The sequence below is a fragment of the Falco rusticolus genome, chromosome 1 (genome assembly GCF_015220075.1).
Source record: "Falco rusticolus isolate bFalRus1 chromosome 1, bFalRus1.pri, whole genome shotgun sequence".
Classification (NCBI taxonomy): domain Eukaryota; kingdom Metazoa; phylum Chordata; class Aves; order Falconiformes; family Falconidae; genus Falco; species Falco rusticolus.
The window spans coordinates 59,102,936-59,120,972 of NC_051187.1; the positions used below are offsets into that span (position 1 = coordinate 59,102,936).

At 37.4% G+C, this 18,037-nt stretch overlaps 1 protein-coding gene across 1 annotated transcript in view; it reads right to left on the bottom strand.

Annotated features, from left to right (window-relative positions):
• COL25A1 (collagen type XXV alpha 1 chain) overlaps window positions 1-18,037 on the bottom strand; it is a 310,675-nt gene that overhangs the window by 113,473 nt on the left and 179,165 nt on the right. The window contains exon 5 of the mRNA XM_037393238.1: window positions 437-454. Coding sequence (XP_037249135.1) covers window positions 437-454 — 18 coding nt within the window. The remainder of the gene's footprint in view (window positions 1-436; window positions 455-18,037) is intronic.

Consider the following 18,037-nt stretch of genomic DNA (forward strand, 5'->3'; position numbering starts at 1 on the left):
CAGTGTATATAATTAATATAGCTAGCATTGAAATATTTAAAATAACTGAGAGCTGCCTGGATTATAGCAACATTATTAGCATGTGATTAATAAGCAGTTGAAGTATGACATTTGCTACACATTTGCTAAGTTATTTTATCTTGCTTTAAAGTTAAATGGCAAAGTTTCAAGCCATAGTTAGGAGATTTGCTTTATTCAGTATTATGTTGTCAACCCCACCATCTGGTCAAACAGCTGAGGGAACTCAGACAACCATATGGGGGGGCTGATGTTTCTCTCTTGGAAAATACTTGCCTCACTGAATTATGCAATGCTTACCAGTTTCTAGCTTATTACACTAGATTAAAAACCCCATCAAAATACTTTGTAGATAACCTGAGTTTGGTGGGCCTTGTCTTTAACTTTAAACTATGTAAGACAATAAGATGGCACTTACTTGAGGACCAGGCTGACCCTGAAAAACAAGAAAAAGATAATGTTATGGAAAGTTATGACAAGAATTAACTCCTTAAATAGTAGCAAGAAGTTACAGTACTCTCTAACAACAAATTGAAGTCAGATTCTGGACTCTTAAGTGTATATTGAATTTGAATGTTTTAATTCAAATTGATGAACTTTCTTGCAATTCACTTATTGCAGAAATAAATTACAATAACACATCATTGAACCTGCATTTGAGAAACTTCATACTTCAGGTAGAATAATTTAGAAGTTACAGAAAGACCCAATTCAATCACTCTCAAATTAGAAAAAATCTACAGATACTGAGCTGATTTAGAAGTAGGCATTGGGTGCTTTTCCTGTATTTTGGCTCACCCCTAAGTTTCAAGGAAGTGCTCATTATTGCCTGTTGAACAATTAAAGTCTAAAAGCTGGGGAAAGGCATTGCTGGGCAAACAATAGTCTTTTTGCCATTGCTGCCAGCACCAGAGTTTTAACCAAGCGTAAACCAATATTTAAACCATCAAGTCAGCAGTAGATGAACTTTTATCAGCTACCCAAGAGTTAGCTGATATATTTCCTCCCCCTTATTTATCAGCATCATCCTTGGACCACTCCTGGCAAACGGAGAGGGTCTCTCTGCACAGTGAGGAGTTTGATGTATCTCTAGCTGCTGCAAGCCCTTACAGAGCAGACTTCCCATCGCTACGGTCCCTAGCCCAGGAAAGTCAGTGCAAGCCTTCAGATGTTCCAGTCCACTCATTACAAATTATTTGCATGAAGCAGAATTATATTACAAAATGGTATAGTAGCTGTGACTATGAACTACAACGACCCAGACAATCAGCTCACACTGTAAGAAAGAGACAAATATTTCTATACTTCTCCCTATAAAGAGAGAATTTCTGAAACTCCTAGGGCTACCTTAGCTTCTGAACTGAAACTACATAACCTTTTGTTGAAACTGACTATTGAGACTTCTTATGAGTCTTACAAAACCCTCTTCACTTTAGCTACAAGGTACTACTACAAAGAGCTGAAACTTTTGTGTCTGAACAGCAGGAAACTGTTTACTGTGAGGGTAATCAAGCACTGATCTGGGTTGCCCAGGGAGAGTGTGGAGTCTCCATCCTTGGAGATATTCAAAAGCTGTCTGGACGTGTTCCTGGGCAACCTGCTCTAGATGGCTCTGCTTGAGCAGAGAGGTTAGACCAGAGGACCTCTAGAGATCCCTTCCAACTGTAGATGTTCTGTGATTCTTTGTGACTTTGAAGGGTGGAAGCATTTCAAAAGGGAACTGCTATCTTCAAGAAAAGCAGCTGAAGAAAAATGCTTTTTTTACCAATTAAAAAGATTTTTTTTTGTGCTAAATTAAAACCCAGAAAAAGATATTTTAATTCACATGCAAATTTTCAAAGATTTTTTTTAAACAAATATAAGAATTATTAGACATAAGGTTACAGAGGAGTCATGGTGAGATAAAGAATTACTGTGGCTATCTAATCCTTACACTGAAGGCAGCCTAAAGCATTTCTTGTTGTAGGTGCTGCAGTTTTGTATTAGTTCCTTACAACAACTCTGCACTATAGAGGTTTTCAGACACACACACACACAAACAAGAACAAACAAACAAACAAAAAACTGGCTGAAGTTTGCCAGTTCTAATATGAAGTAAAGTTTTTGAATTGGTCAGTTCTATGCAGTTACACATCACACTAGGTTAATGAATACAACTGGACTCCTCAGCACTCAGACTTTACCACAATCTGCTCATCACAGCAGTTTTTGAGCTATTACATGCTATACCTTATGCTAAAATTATCAGAAATTGCTTACTGATGCAGTATTGGGCAGCCTGTACAATTAATTTGTATAAATTAACTAAACTGAGACCTATGCATGCAAACTTTTATATACAAACTCACAATTTGTTTGTCTCGCAAGTATATCCAAAGTTGCAGTACATTTTGACCAAATGTCTCCAAGATATATATGTTAAAAAAGCACTTCAATGAAAGTAAATTACCAAGCGTTTCAACAAAATGTTGATTCAAAGCAGTAGAAAGCACATAAATAGAATACATAAATAAAACAAAATTCTTTGAAAACTGACACTTTTCCCCTCAACCAAACTTAGACGTGTAGGCTACTAAGTGTCCACATGGTACATGCTATAAATACATATATAAGGGACGTACACACATAACACAAACATATCCTGAATTGAATGTTAGGGATGGAATCATGCTCCCATGAAAGTACTTTCTACTCTCAGTCTTAACAGCATTACTGGTTTACCTTTTTCTCTTTTTGTGCATTTTTAATTACTTTTTTATCACGTCTGCCATACAGAGGGAGGAAACCTGGAAACAGAACTATGAGATAATGGGGAATATAGTACTTGTGTTACTCTTAGTTTATATATGCTGTCACTATTGCAACCATCCTGCATTTAACCGTAAATGCAGATGCTGAATACAAAAGTACTCATAGCAGGATTTTTTATCCTCTTGGCTTCTTGAACACAGAAGGAACTTTGTATTAGTGAAGGTAATTATTTTCTGGTTTTGTCTGTTGTTCCCAATCCTTCAGTAGTTTTATATGCTTTTAGATATTCCTTGCCCTACTGGCTACTACAGTTAACAGTATAATTTTCCCTCTCACTAATGATCTAGTAAGTGACACTAACCAGAGGATGCAGCAAGCACTGTAATAGGGAACTCATCAGCTCTGCTTACAAAGGTACAGGTAGAGAGAGGCATCACCATACTGACCTTTTTATTGTAAAGGGTCATTGTCACACAACTATTCAAAGCGTCGGAGATGAAAAAGAGGTTGTTCATTTTGCCTTTTCTCATTTTTCTATGTTGTGAAAGGATCAGGAATAAAGCTGTGAGTTACTTTGGTGTTCATTAAAAAACCCTCTAACACAAATACAGTCTGATATTATAACTCATTTGAGCAAGCTCAATCTCAATTAATATTCTTGTGTGCCCAAAAGGGCTCCAGGATTGCTGACATCATTCTGGCTCATTGCTGCATAAATTATTCCCAATGCATGTTACTCGTGGATTAAAATATTTTGGCTGGAAGTATTTCTCTACAGTTTAGATAACAATCAGAGTGAAAACTCTTCAAGGCTGAAAAGTCAGCATTACTCCGAGGTTTTTTCTAATGAACACCTCTTCATTCAGGCATGTTATGTACTTGAAAATTGATTCACTGGTTGTAGCTTCAACTGACTGCTGCTCTTTGCATGCATGTGCAGATCAGTCCCAACACCAATAACTGATCAGGTGTATTTTAGTGGATGCTACTTTGAACTTCTGGTTCATTGTTCACGTACTTGACTATCTACTACTGATTTCTGCTTTTTAAAAATTTATTTATTTTTAAATCTGCCTTACTACAGGGGGTATAGCTGCCTAATCTGTCAAGGTTTCAGCAAAATTTTCAGGACAGTTTTCCATTATATATTCCTATACATTACCAACTTAATACATTCTTTTGCAGGGAAAAAAGGGGTTAAGTTTGGCAACCTATTCTAATTACCATGATGGAAGGTCTTCTGTGGTTGATAGTTAATCCCTTCCTAGCAATTTAACCTAATATTAGCTGCTGATATGTAAACGATATTAAAAGAAAAAGAAAATATATATGGTGTAGCCAGGTCTAGCTGAAGCCAACAGGTAAGCGATCGATCTGCTAAAAGAGGAGATTAAAGAAAAAGCCTATTGATTGGAGGCTGCAATCATTGCAGAAAAGTCACTTAACCGTAGAAAGAGACCTCAAGGAGCACAGGAAAAAGTCTTAAGAGAAGAAAATGGAAGCTGACACTGCAAGTTAACAGGTTGAGCTTGTAAAGGAAACGGGGCTTATAGCAAGCGAAAGGACAGAAAGGAAAAGATGTATTCAGGGTATTGAAGAAAAGGGCTGTCTTGGAAAAGAAAAAGAGAGGGGGAGTGAAAACAATAGCATGAGAAAGTGAAGAAACTGGATTTTCACATCTTTTGCTTGATTTTAACCTTTAAAGAGCTGGAACATCAAACTTCCAGGCTCATACATCCGAATACATAAATGTACAAATATATACATAAACACAAATATATTTAAAAATACTTTGTATAAAAAAAGTTATTTCTAACTTAATTCAAGTAGCATCTCCCTGAAGAATATCTGGGATAGCATACAAATGCATTTAAAATGAGACATGGGGCTGTTCAGATCTCATCAGCCAACAAAATCCAGATGGAGAAATTAAAACACAAAAATGAAAAACCTGTGGAAAAAGGAAGCCAGCAAGAGTCACAGATAAGTGGTCAGAAATAATATTCTGCTGTTTGAAAGGCAACACCAAACTACCCTTGTGGAGTGTTCTTTGGACAGAGTGCCCAAGTAAGAACATCTATCTTCCCATCTAATCCAGACAGAAAATGATAAGGAAACAGGAGCAGCGTGGCTGACCTCCATTTACTTCTGTAGACACAAAAGACTGAAGTGGCTTTTCAGCAGTTCATAAAAAGTCTATGCTATTGAGGTTGAAATAAGTTATGCTGAAGGAAGCTAATATGTGATTAACATACATTTCAGCCAGAATAATTACAAAAGTGAAGAGGGACTATGTGCAAGACCTAAATTACACTGGTTTTGAACAAATCACCTACCAGCTTTCCATCCATACCAATCGGACCCTGGGATAATCAAAAGTCAAAACAAAATGGAACAGTTAAATCAAAGGAACACTGAAGATGAGGGAAAATATACAGACTTGGGGAATACTGTGGGCTTTGGAAGATGAGTAACTTTATGTCAGCAGTTAAATGCAATACCTTAAAGATATTTTGAGAATGAAACACAGAAGAGAAACAACAAAAGAAGCAGACCTAAGAGAGAATTAATAAAAACAGAATGGTGGGAAGTAACCAGGCAGTAGCTGGTGTTTAACAAAAGACAGGACCAACGTGCAATGAAGGAATTGTTAGTTTGGCAAATCACAGTGGCACAGCATAACCAAACATATGAAATAATGCATCTGGTTTGTGTATTTTTCTTTAAATAACTGAGAAAACAGAATAGTTAGCCTATTTACTGAACCTTTTTTTTACATGGTTTCAGGATGAAAAGAGCAAACATTTAAAATCTCATAACTGATCTGTATTTAAATTAACATTAATAATGATGGTTAATAAGAAACTTCAGCTCATGCAGTTCATTGAGGTACTAACGATTTCTGCCAATACTTTAGTCAAGAAGTCCTGTGCCTTATCCTGCTTTTTTTTATTATTATTATTCCTTGGGAAACATGGAATTATCTTCACTGATACTTTACAATTCACTTATTTCTTTCAGAGTCCAGAGGCTGATTCCAGTTATATGGGTGCAACTTCTAGGAAGGATTTACCGTGAATGTAAGCTGTTGTAACTCAGTAAATGCTTCTGTATCGAGTGCAGATTTAAGTGATCACAGAAGAGGGCTAGAGAAAGTTGGATTAATTCTAAATGTTCTGTTTAATTGTTATGCCTTCTGACAAATGAAGAGTGAAGTTACCTTTCACTGACAATGGAGTAAGAGTGGGCAAAGAACTTGTTTCTACCATTAAATTCCTCTTTTAGGCTGAAACTGTGAGCTTTCAGGTCTTGTCCCATGCAAAAGGGACACTAGTTTACACCTGCTGGAGAGAAGCTTTCTCTTAAATGCTGGCACTACAGTCAGACATTCCCCCTGGAGCTTCACAGGCACCTCTCAAGACTGCCCTCCCTAAGCACACGGCTCCTTAGAACTGATAGCTCACACTGCTTGATTTGGATCTCTGTTGTTGAGAAGAGAACATATATTTGCTGGTTTTATGTTGACCCATTTTTATCTTTGCTGGTTTTTGCTTCCTTTTTGAGCACTACTTTGGCTTGTGAGAAGAATTTGAAGTGTAATAGCTTAGTCTAAATCAGGTTGACAGGGGTTCTACTGACCCCTTCACCCAGGAGTGCATATTCCTACCTTCTAGACTATTGCTAATAGGTACTATAGCCACATGAATAAGTCACTTCAACCAGCTAGGAAGAAAAAAATAAAACCACTATAAAAAAGTGATGCCTTATCAGTCTAATGCATTCCCTAGCAATCTGTCCTCTCCCAGCCTGGATCATGGACTCTGCCAAGAATTCCAGACATACTCGGTAGGAAAGAGAACATCAGTTGGATGTACATACTGTGAAATTCATTATTTGGGGTATGTTACTGGCTTTCTAAGAAGACTGTGCACTAATGTACTTGTCAGATCCAATAACAAGTTACTGTGCCTGGGAAGCCCTACAGGAATAAACCCCCTTACCTCTCTTTCCCTCCAGCACTTACTGTGATGTCCTGTCACATCATGAGTAGATGACATACTGAGTGTAAAGTGGGTCACCAGCATCTTAGTTATCTGCATGGCCACTACCTTTTTTATGTGCTGATGTCCTGGGAAAGCTTGTGACTGTTGGGATAACCTACAATATCCTTCAAATGTTATCTCTGTACACTTCTTCACTGGTATCCAACAAAGCAAACAACACTTCACAGTGCATTAACAAGCCAGCTTTTATTATTATGCTTCCTCAGTGCCTCTTGATCCCACACATACAGCACTTACTAATTTTCTCATAGTTATTTAGCAATTTTCTAAATATGGTACTATACACCCCAAAAACCAAAGCATGCCTGCAAGTTATTGGCTTTCCCAGATTTTTCTAGCACTGTACTACAGGATATTTATCTAGTAATATTTACACACAGTCTGTTGCAGGTGCAAAAATGGAGGCTGAGCTGAAGCCTGGCTATGAATACATATACTTCTAGAAAGCAAACTACAGATATTACCAGTTAAAACACTCAAAAGTAAGGTCATGGTAAGTATCTAAGGTTCCCCAGAGGCCTGTGTGGGCCAGCAGCTAAACTGAACTGTTTGGTCTGCTGCAAGCTTAGCCCAAAATATTTAATTATTGTTATGATGAATGAATACAGAAAAGAATTATGCAAGTATTTGTAGAAGGAAAATTCATCATGGGGTCAAACTGTTGGCTTAGAGGGACCAGCCCAAAGCTCTTGCAGCTGTAGCAATGCTTGCATTTTGTGTAGAAGCACTTTTTGCTGGGAACGTTTCTTTATCATAGGGAAAAAATACAATTTGTACTCCCTTACAGTGATAGGTATTTTAACTACTGCTAAATTTTTGCCTACTCTCTACCCATGCCACATAGCTACTGCACTTGAACTAAAGGACTATGTGTAGCATCTTGAAGAGTCTCAGTAAAGAAGAATCAGAAATTCCCAGTAGTCTGAAAAGAAGCTCCTGCACACAATGGGAAATAACAGGTATTTTCCCTATGATTCCATTCCTATCAAGAGTATTTGGTCTGAAGTCTGGGAAAGGCTTCTGGGATTTGCTTTTTATAATAAGGAAATTTGCTTGAGACATACTGCCCTACAGGAGAAAAAAAATACCCCTGAAGATAAGAGGTCACTACTGTGAAAATTAATATTATTATTTCATTATAAAAATACTAAATCTTTTAAGGCAAAACATGGTCATTTCCTTCTTTTCTCAATTACTTCTTTCTAGTGTTGGAAAGATAGAAAAAACACTTTTCAAAAATGGAAACAATAAGAATTTCCAGAACTGATACAGGCTGGTTAAGAGAGATAAGCTGAAAGAGTACGTAAGGATACTTCAGGATGTACTGAGAAAAATCCAACATGAGGCAATATATATTGAAATTCATTACATGATTGCACTGGAAGTCTCACAAAATACTCAAAGATATTTTTATTCTTTCTGAAAGAAAGACTTTAAACTATAGCCTGTCTTTGACTTAAACTTGATTGTCTCCAGAGCTGCACTATATAGTTCAAACTGCTTTCTGCTTTGTTCTCTAAATTACAGCTACTACAGATTAGTGAGTAATTTTTGACAAGTACCAAATATATAGTCTTCTATAACGCCATGGCCATAAAAAAATTTAGAAAACTAGACAAGACAATGTATCATGAAAGGCAGGGGGATGATTAGGTTTATGCAACAGACATGTACACTATTTGTTTGCTTACTGTAGATACGACACATGGTATTGAAAATGATTCTTCTGGGCTACGCATTCCCTTTTTAGGTTTCCACTACCATTTCTAAATGTATGCTGTTACTGGATGTGTCAGTTTTGGCTGGGATATTGTTAGTTTTCTTCACAGTAACTAGGTACAGGACTGTTGTTTGGATTTGTGCTGAAAATCGCACTGGTAACACAGGTGGTTTAGTCACTTCTGAGCAGCGCTTGCACAGAGCCAAGGCCTTTTCCACCTCTCACCCACCCCACCAGCGAGCAGGCTGGGGGTGCACAAACACTTAGGAGAGGACACAGCCAGGACAGCTGACCCCAACTGACCAAAGTGATATTCCATACATATGGTGTCATGCTGAACATACAATGCTGGGGGAAGAAGGAGGAAGGTGGCGACATTCAGAGTGATGGTTATTTCACTTCCCCAGTAACTGTTACGCGTGATGGAGCCCTGCCTTCCTGGAGATGGCTGAACACCTGCCTGCCCATGGGAAGTGGTGAATGAATTCCTTGTTTCATTTTGTGTCCACAGCTTTTGCTTTACCTATTAAGCTGTCTTTATCTCAAACCATGAGTTTTCTCTACTTTTACCCTTCTAATTCTCTTCCCTGTCCCACCAGCGGAGGAAGGGAGGGAGGGAGCAGCTGCGTGGTGCTTAGTTGCTGGCTGGGGTTAAACCACGACACTGGATATTTACTTACAGCATTACATACATTTTTTTCCAAGATACCAAACCAAAGGTGTTTGTACAGTATGTTGCTTTTTTTCCAAATAGTACCCAGCTATTTACTCACTACCTACCTATATAAAAACCCTAATATGGACAGAGACAACACACGGGAGTAAGGGGGGTATGAGTGCCATTTTGGTCTGGTTTTTTCCTCATGAAGACTGTAAATGTAACATTTCTCAAAGAAAGATATTTTTAGTCAGATTTTGAACGCTATACAAAATCGGTAGTTTTTCATCTAAGCAGTATCTTTTTACATATGGGTTACTCTGGAGGTAAGTATTTTAAGGATTTTAGGGGTTATTGCTAGAAATTAAATACGTAAGCAAATGCATCAAAAATCTTGAGTGTGTTCCTACCACAAAGATAGTCAGTATTATTACTTTAGGCAGTTTTAATGTAATATTAATTTCTTCAGAAAATTCTAAGTGAAAAGTGAAGATAAGAAAAGGTATCACATGTTGAAATCTACTAAGTGATTAAAAAAAAATCTTCCAAGGGAAGGAAAAAAGGAAGATGCAGCCTGTCTTCTTACTTCTAAGTTCTCCACTCATCCTTCAGTGATCCTTTTCGTTTAAGGAATACTCATCAGAAGATTGACTTGTGAAGCAGGAGATACATAATAAACAGAAACAGATGTCATTTCTTCTTTATAAGTTGCAGACCACCCTCTACCTAAAGGAAGGGGTTTGGCTTTTTGTTTTAAAATAAAATAGATTGGCATATTTTAAGAATGCATAATTTTTGTAGCTTTTATATTAATTGGAAGCATGCAGAGAAATGTTGCAAACACATTTCTCTGTGGAAAAAATGAAGAAAAATTTTGACACTGCAAATTAGTTCTAGTTTTGAGTATAAAAAAATTACAAGCAGGTCAATTATTATCTCCAAATGTTAATGACTTCTCAGACTTTGGAAACTCTCTGTATTTACCGATTATTTGGTGTGAAATCAAGTATTTTGGCAAAAAAAAAAAAAAAAAATCATCTCTCCCCCAGTGCAGACCATAGGTATCTCAAAATCTCCACAAACACAAAATTAATATAGAAACACCTGCATCTTAGAGAGAGGTATGAATACAGAAAACTGAACAGAATCCCAGTGACACCATGGTAGACTGTATTTCAATTTACTGGAACTTCATGGCACAAATAAGTGGCCGAGGTTATTTCAACATTTCTCATGGCCAGTGTTGGCCCAACAAATAAAGCTAATGAGACATAACAATGCTGTAGCTGAAGTTGGCCAGTATTCAAGTCTTTTCTGGACTCAGTTTGTAATGCACTGAATTAAAAGTGCATTTTCAGATTGATTTTAATAGGCGTGTGGTTCAGCACTCAGTTGTTAATAAATAACCCCCCAACATTTTAAAGTGTCCCCCAGTAATTTTTTAGATCACACATTTGGCAGTCTTAAGATACACTAATTTAGACTCTTACAGCAGCATTTCAGAATTCAGAAATTCTTACCCTGATAAAATTGGCTAAATTATTCCACATTTCTAAAAAATTTATAGTAAGCTGGATTGTTAAATTGGTACTTGCAACTGCTTGGAAATCTCTTATGTCAATCCATATACAATAGGAGATTCAGAAGAACGCAGGAATCTAGCTTTACAGCTGCTGTATGAGCTGCATGCCCGTTACTGTGTCAGACTGAATTTTAAAATACCTATGTGTGGGAAAAGAAAGGAAATCTCTCTCAGACAGCAGGTTTGCAACCCCACTAAATTCAGGTAAGGTGAAAGATGACACATTGCCTTTTCAAACCACCTATTTTAGTTCAAGATTGATAGAAGTTTAAAACCACACAACTGTCAGGTTTCCTCATCACAACACCGTTAAAATGATGAATCTCCATGTCTGTCTTTTTCTCTCCTTTGGTTAATGACAGGTTTATCAAGGCTTACTTTAATTAGACGTAGTATAGTATTCCTAGCAAGGTTATATAATTCCTAGCAAGTCTGACAAGATTTCTTTTTAGTGAAGTTTTGGTTTAGAACTTATAAGGGCAATGAGTAAGATAAGCTCGTCAGCTAGCTAAATTTCTCCTACTGATGAAATATTATTGGTTCTTTTTCAAAAAATGAATGGAAATGATTGCCATTAAGAACAACGTGAGAGAACAGCCCAGGTACAGAAGTCACTTGCTCCAAGCCTGGGAGAAAAAAGTACACTAAATCAACGTGCAACAAGTCTCTCTGGCCAGCAATCAGGATATTACTGCAAAAAACCCCAAATAATACAGATCATTTGGGCTGGAGAAAACTCTTCTGTGAAAAGAATGTTCTACAAGAGTGAAAGAAAGGTGAGCTGAGCCTGCTGTCTAAAACCCTTTACCACATAAAGCAAAATTACTGACAAAGACAAATGAAGTACTACAACATTCTTTCTAAGAAGTCCATTTCAGGATTTCCTGAATTCTGCCCTCAAGCAATTCACATGAGCTACTACCTGAGACATAAAACTCAACTAGATGGATCATCACCTGGAGATTGCAAAATAAGTATAAATGTATTCCAAGGTAGGAATTTAGTTTTAAATGAAGTTGGGTTTTTTTAAAAAAAATTCAAAAAATTCACAGCACTGTTCAGCTGCTTGATCTTCTTGACCAGGAGCTTACAGATCCCATCTGAACTGCTAGAGACTTCATCTCATTCAGCCTTCAGAAGCAACATCTTGCTTCTCCTAGACTCATGCAAAATAGTGATTCAAATTAATTCAAGAATTGAACTCCAACTGCTCCCCAATCCATCACACTGGTATTTTTGGGATTTTTTTTTAGGTTTTTTGGGGTGGGGTGTGGTGAGGGTGGGGGGCATTCTTAAGCCTTTAATAGCCTCATCCTGTAAATCCAAGAATCTCTCATTTGGTTGCAAGCCATTAACTCATCAAAAACCCTTGCAAAATTGCCTTTAAAAAGCTAATAAGGATCTCAAACATGCCTTGGAAACACCAAAGTGACTCAGAAGCAAGGTCCTGATAAAACCTGGAGAATGAAGAATAGCAGCACCATGATTAAGTCTCCAGGCTATACCTCCATCAGCCAGAAATGCTACACCATGCCTAGAGTAGGCTCTCAGTATTGAGATTTCAGTTCATGAGCATAAAGGTAATCAGAAGTTATTCCAATTTATATTTTTAACCACCTGTCAAGTGTAGTGCCTTCAGTACAGAGAAATATGCAGCATGCACATCTGAAGCAATAAGCCAATGCTAATAGTAAGCTGCCAAGCATAACTGGCAGGAATATTACATGTATTTTGCTGTTCTTGTTACAGAAAAGGTTTGCATTTTTCCATACGTTTTAATTTCTTTGAATTTCAAAAAACAAAAGGACATGCAACTGAAGTTATGAATTTCATGAAGTGGTTCTGGTTCCTATATTAGCCTAAGTTAGATGACAGAAATCATCGATGATGGAACAAGATAGAAAGTGAGGGACAGTTTTAAAGATTCCAAAATAAACCAGAAATGCCAGGTACATTTTCCAAACTTTTCCTTGGGGCAATATCACCCTAGATTACAAGATTCCCAGCTGGGAGCCCTACATGCAGTCTGAATACTCTAATAGTTCCTTTGCAATCATAAGATGGACTGGTTATGTCTAGAAGCAGGCGATTTGAAGAAAGAAAAATTGTTCAGAGTTTGGCTATTCAGAGTGGCTGAACTACAAAAAAAGCACTGCATATGGTAACAATAAGGGAGTACAAAGAGTTCTATGCAAGAAAAATTATAGTCACAGCTTTTCAAAAGCATATTTCACGGCCGAAAAATAATTGCCGAGATACTTTTTATTTTTATAGTTTATGCAGGAAATCTGACAGGCAGTTTCTTGTGGTGCAGATGCATTTTTGAGTATCTGAGAACTATGACTGCCCTTCCTGCTGAAATACATATGTCTAAAAAACCATGAGAAAAAACTGGGCAGATATAAGTTGGAATGAACTCTTCTAAAAGACTGTAGGCAGACATCCTTCTATTTATCATGGCCAACATCGCACACATCACAAATATATAGGAGAAAAGGGCCAAGTATGACTGTGAACCCCAAACTGTGAAGCACTTTGTTGTCTTCCATACATCAGGCTAGCAAGAAGATTATTTCCAGACAGACACTGTTTTTCTCCTTGTAGCCTATACATCTCACCAGCATCTGCAACATTTGTACAGTCATATCTGTATGACAAATTACTGCAAAGGGAAACTACTGTTGACCCTAGAAAGAGTAAAAGCAACATAGCTCAAGTTACAGTAAAGAAAGGAGTCATGTGGACTCTGTTTTGTTTTGGTTCATTTTAAACAGATTATTTATCACTGTCTAACACTGTTTACCGTAGATCAAAACTCCAAGTATGAAATACCTAACCGATACTCAGGTACTTCTTCAGGAGAGAAGAAAAAAAAAAAAAAAAGAAAATTGTAAAATGAACCTGCCTAAACTTGGCAAATCATATATGGTACAGTGAATTGAGAAACAGCACATTGTAACTGCCTGCTGTTAAAAAATAAACTGTTTTGAAATTGTGATCTTAAAGTGCTTACCCCCATATGCTTCACCCATCCATAAAAACAGCCTTGCAATAGGTTGCAGAACTACGTGTTTCCATAAAAATACCTCATTATGCTACTGAATTCCTGTATAGCTTAACAAGTACTTGAACACAGACAACATACACACAGAGCAGGAAGAAATTTACATTCTACCTAAAAGAATGAAGTTTCTCCTGAAGAAATTGAAACTCCTGTATCTGTAAATAGAAAGCACATGGCTAATTCATCAACGCCAACATCACTGTGTGAATATATTTGATGTGGTTGGTGCCATGTTGATGAGAAAACAATAAACTGTGAAAAAATGTCACTTCTCAAAAATTAGCTGGCTAGCATTCAGCGGGAGATAGATTGTTGTAACAGCTGTGGCACGATGACTTTGATGAATTAGATTTTTGTTCTCCTGGAATAATTCTGAAGAATCTGTCTCCTTACACCACCATGGAAGTGAATCCATTTGCTCACTGAAACCCTACTAAAGAACAATCTTTCTTGTTACCTGTTTGATGGCTTTACAGAATAATAATAATAATAAAAAAAAACCAACACAAAAACAAAAAACAAAAAACAAACCATTATGCTTCTTTTAGTAAATTTCTTTTTTTGGTTTGTAGAAATTTTCTCTTTTCAGAGGGAATGAAGTCCGCTAATTAAAAAAAATATATACAGTTGTTTGGTAAATAACACAGTATCATAGAGAACTAACCTTCAGAAGCCAATTTTTGACCTTCCCTCGGTGGAACCATCAGCTTTAGAAGATTACCAAAACTCAAGAGCAGGTATGTAAATTGATTTTTGTTCCATTAGGATAGAAGAACCTGAGCATCACGTTCCTTTTATCTGCCTACAGAGGCACATATTTTGAATGGGGCTCCCAGGGAATGAAAAAAAACACCATACAGCTGCCATAGAGATACTTTCCTTTCGACTTACAACAAAAGAGATCAATCAGAGTGGATACATCTCCAAAAAAAGAGAACAGTTACAAAGGCCTTAAAAGATAAAAAAACCTAAAAGCCAAAGTAACAAAGTGTTCATAAATAGATAAAAATGTAGATAAAACCCCCAATCTCTTTGGTCTATCATGTGGTCAAAGAAAACTTTGTTTGAAGAATTCAAAGATAACCAAAATGCCAGCGTTCATACCTAGTCCTAGTCCAAAAATGCATTATTTCCAACTGGGATACAAGATGAGAAAAAAATAATGGTGCGGATGCACTGCATTAAAACTTAAACTCCAAAGCAGGTGTTTTCAGCTATGCACTGCCAAATGTGCTCAAATAACTGGAATATAAAATTCTGCACACGCAAGCCCATTCAGATAGTTCTGTCATGTACCTACTAGATTTAAAAGGCACAAATATACACGCAGCTAGTTTAAAGACACTACTGTTTTAAACACACTATAACCTAAATCATTCATCAAAAGCTAATGGTACCACATAAAATTCTGTCCCCTCCAAAATTACTTGGAACCAGTAAATTCTCAAAAAGCATAAATCATTATGAAAAAAACCTGTATGAAGCAAACTCTAAAAGATTATTTCGTTCCAGGAAATAAATCAGTATTTGGGGATGCACTACAACCTTTGTCATTCTTTCTTCCTCATTTAATGCCTTAATGTCCTGTCCCACTGACGTCAGACCACAGTCCTAATGGCCTTTCAAGCAAAACACTGGACAATGCAATTTAAACCTAAAGTGTAACATTCGGAAATTTATGACAAGGTTGAAAATAGCAGGTTGACCTGTTCACATGAGTGTGGAGGATGAGGAAGAGGAGCGAGAGGAGAAGTTGGGTGTTCTTTATTGTAAGCCCAGGTGTCAGTCATGCCTGGAAAATGACAATGAATAGTGTCTGGGTAGGAGATAATGTTTGAGATAGGATAACCCTTCTGTTGGTGCTAGTATTTTTATGAGACTATTGGGAAAACTTAAGAACTTTCTGCTTTTCAATATTTCACTCAAGAAGAAACATAAAAGGGTTTAAAAAGGGAGAAAATGCGGAGAGGGAGAGGGAGAGGGAGAGGGAGAAGGAGAGGGAGAGGGAGAGGGAGAGGGAGAGGGAGAGGGAGAGGGAGAGGGAGAGGGAGAGGGAGAGGGAGAGGGAGAGGGAGAGGGAGAGGGAGAGGGAGAGGGGAGAAAAAAAGTGTTATCAGAAGCAAGCAGATGATTGAAAGAGTGTAGTTGTAACACTATATTGGCTGCCAAAAGATTTGAGGGACCTAGAAACTATATTGCTGGGTAAGGAATTGGAGCAAGTCACAGAGGAGGAAGAAAAGAGACTCACTCAAGAATGAATCAATACAATAAAGCAGCCATGAAGGGGAAAGCTTGGAGCCATATATTCACCAGCTAGATGGAGTGTCTAAAGGGAATTTTGTTTGCTCGTAACTGGCTCGAGAGAGACTACTGAGAGGATGCTAGAAGAATCCTGTCATTTTAATTCAGATCCTCAGCAGCAATGTTGCTTCAGACTACTTCTGCAGTTCTTTCTTTTTTTTTTGTAGGTGAAAAGACATATACAGGTCCAACTTCCAAAAAAACTTCCGATAACTCTTTTTCTTTCATGGCAAATTCCATTTATGCATTTTTGAAATTTATGTGAAAAGAAGTAGAATTTCTTTTGTGTGTGTTTTTCTTTATTTGGTTGGGTTTGGTTTGGGGTTTTTTTGGTGGGTTTTTTGGGGGGGAGGTGGTGGTTGTTTTTTTTTTTTACATTGGAGAACAAAAGCTCATCTCTGCAAAATCTTGCTGTTGAGTTGCTGCTCGTTTCACCCCCTCAAGGTATTTAGGAAAAACTACTAAGTTTCTCCATACTCGTACATCTGCTTTTTGAAGCTTGCCTATCCAGAAAGAAATTCAGAGATTTTTCTACTTTGATTCTGAAATCCCCTTTTAACTCTAAGTAGAGCTGGTGTGTCATTGCACAGTCAGAGAGTAAGTTTTCTGCCTTCAGAACTGCTGCACAAGCAGAAACAGGCAAACTCAACCGAGAAAACATTTAGCCAAAAAAACAAAAGTTATTGAAATCAGATCGATCTACAGTACAGAATATGGGCTACCCCCAGAGCCAAGAAAACTTGCAAATGCAAATATTACATTCCTGTGCCTTTCTGAGCCATACTCTAACAAATCATACACTCCTCTCACTTGTTTTCTAATTTCAGTCAAATTATGCAAGTTAAATTGAAATTCACCAGAGCTGAACAGGTGAATCCAAAGACAAAATATAGTTCAGTGAAACAACTTTAAAAATACTAAAGCATTTACCAATCTCATTAGTTCGTTTAATCTCAAAATCTCTAGACTATTCTTGTAAGTTTTGGGGATCCACACATGAATACATCCAAATAAAACATACTCATTGCTTTCTTCTGACATAACTGGTTTTCAAGATTATAGAAAGAGTTTTGCAGTAGCTGGTGACAGCACGAAGAACAAAAGTGTGTTTCTTTGTATTCCCAGCTAGGGAGAAACAATATGCGTGTGATGGCAATACCAGATTACACTTTACATACTCTAAGGGCAGAGAACTAAAATGAGAGATCTCCTATCATATGCAGAGTAGATTTTAAAAAATCAGGGTAATTGATCCACACAGCTGGAAGTGGAAACGCTGAGGTCACTTTCCCTTCGGAGATGGGCTAATCAGTCAGACTACCTGAAGGAAAATCACAGGCCTCACTCAAGAGTGTTCTGATTAAGAAAAGGAACCTCAACTTGAACTTTCACAGTGACTGGGTATGCAAATACTACGTTATGCATGACAGAAGTTCCTGAACTGCCTGTCTGCTACTCCTGGTGCTTTTGGAGCACTTCCTTTCAACCTCACTCTCAGCTATAGAAAAATACTGTACCTTTGTTAATGTCACCCAGTGAAGCTAACTACAAATGGCAAACTGAGATCGTTCCAACTGCTGGAGGCCAAAAACCTCAATATACATGTCTAATACTACTGAACTAAAATATGAATTTGAATGTAAGCCTTAAACTCCAATACAGTGATGCAGCTTCCGATTCACAAAAAAATCTGTGTACCAGGAAATAAAGAACTTCCTTAGCACCCACAATTTGTCTCCTGATTTTTTCTTCGCATGGCTCCCAGTTCTACCTTGCCCTCTCATAGTAAGTACTACTTCTTTTGGGGATTGCTTCTCTGAGTAACTGCTGCTCAGCATGAAGAAAAGTAGAAGACTCTGCCCTTACCTTTGTTTATCTT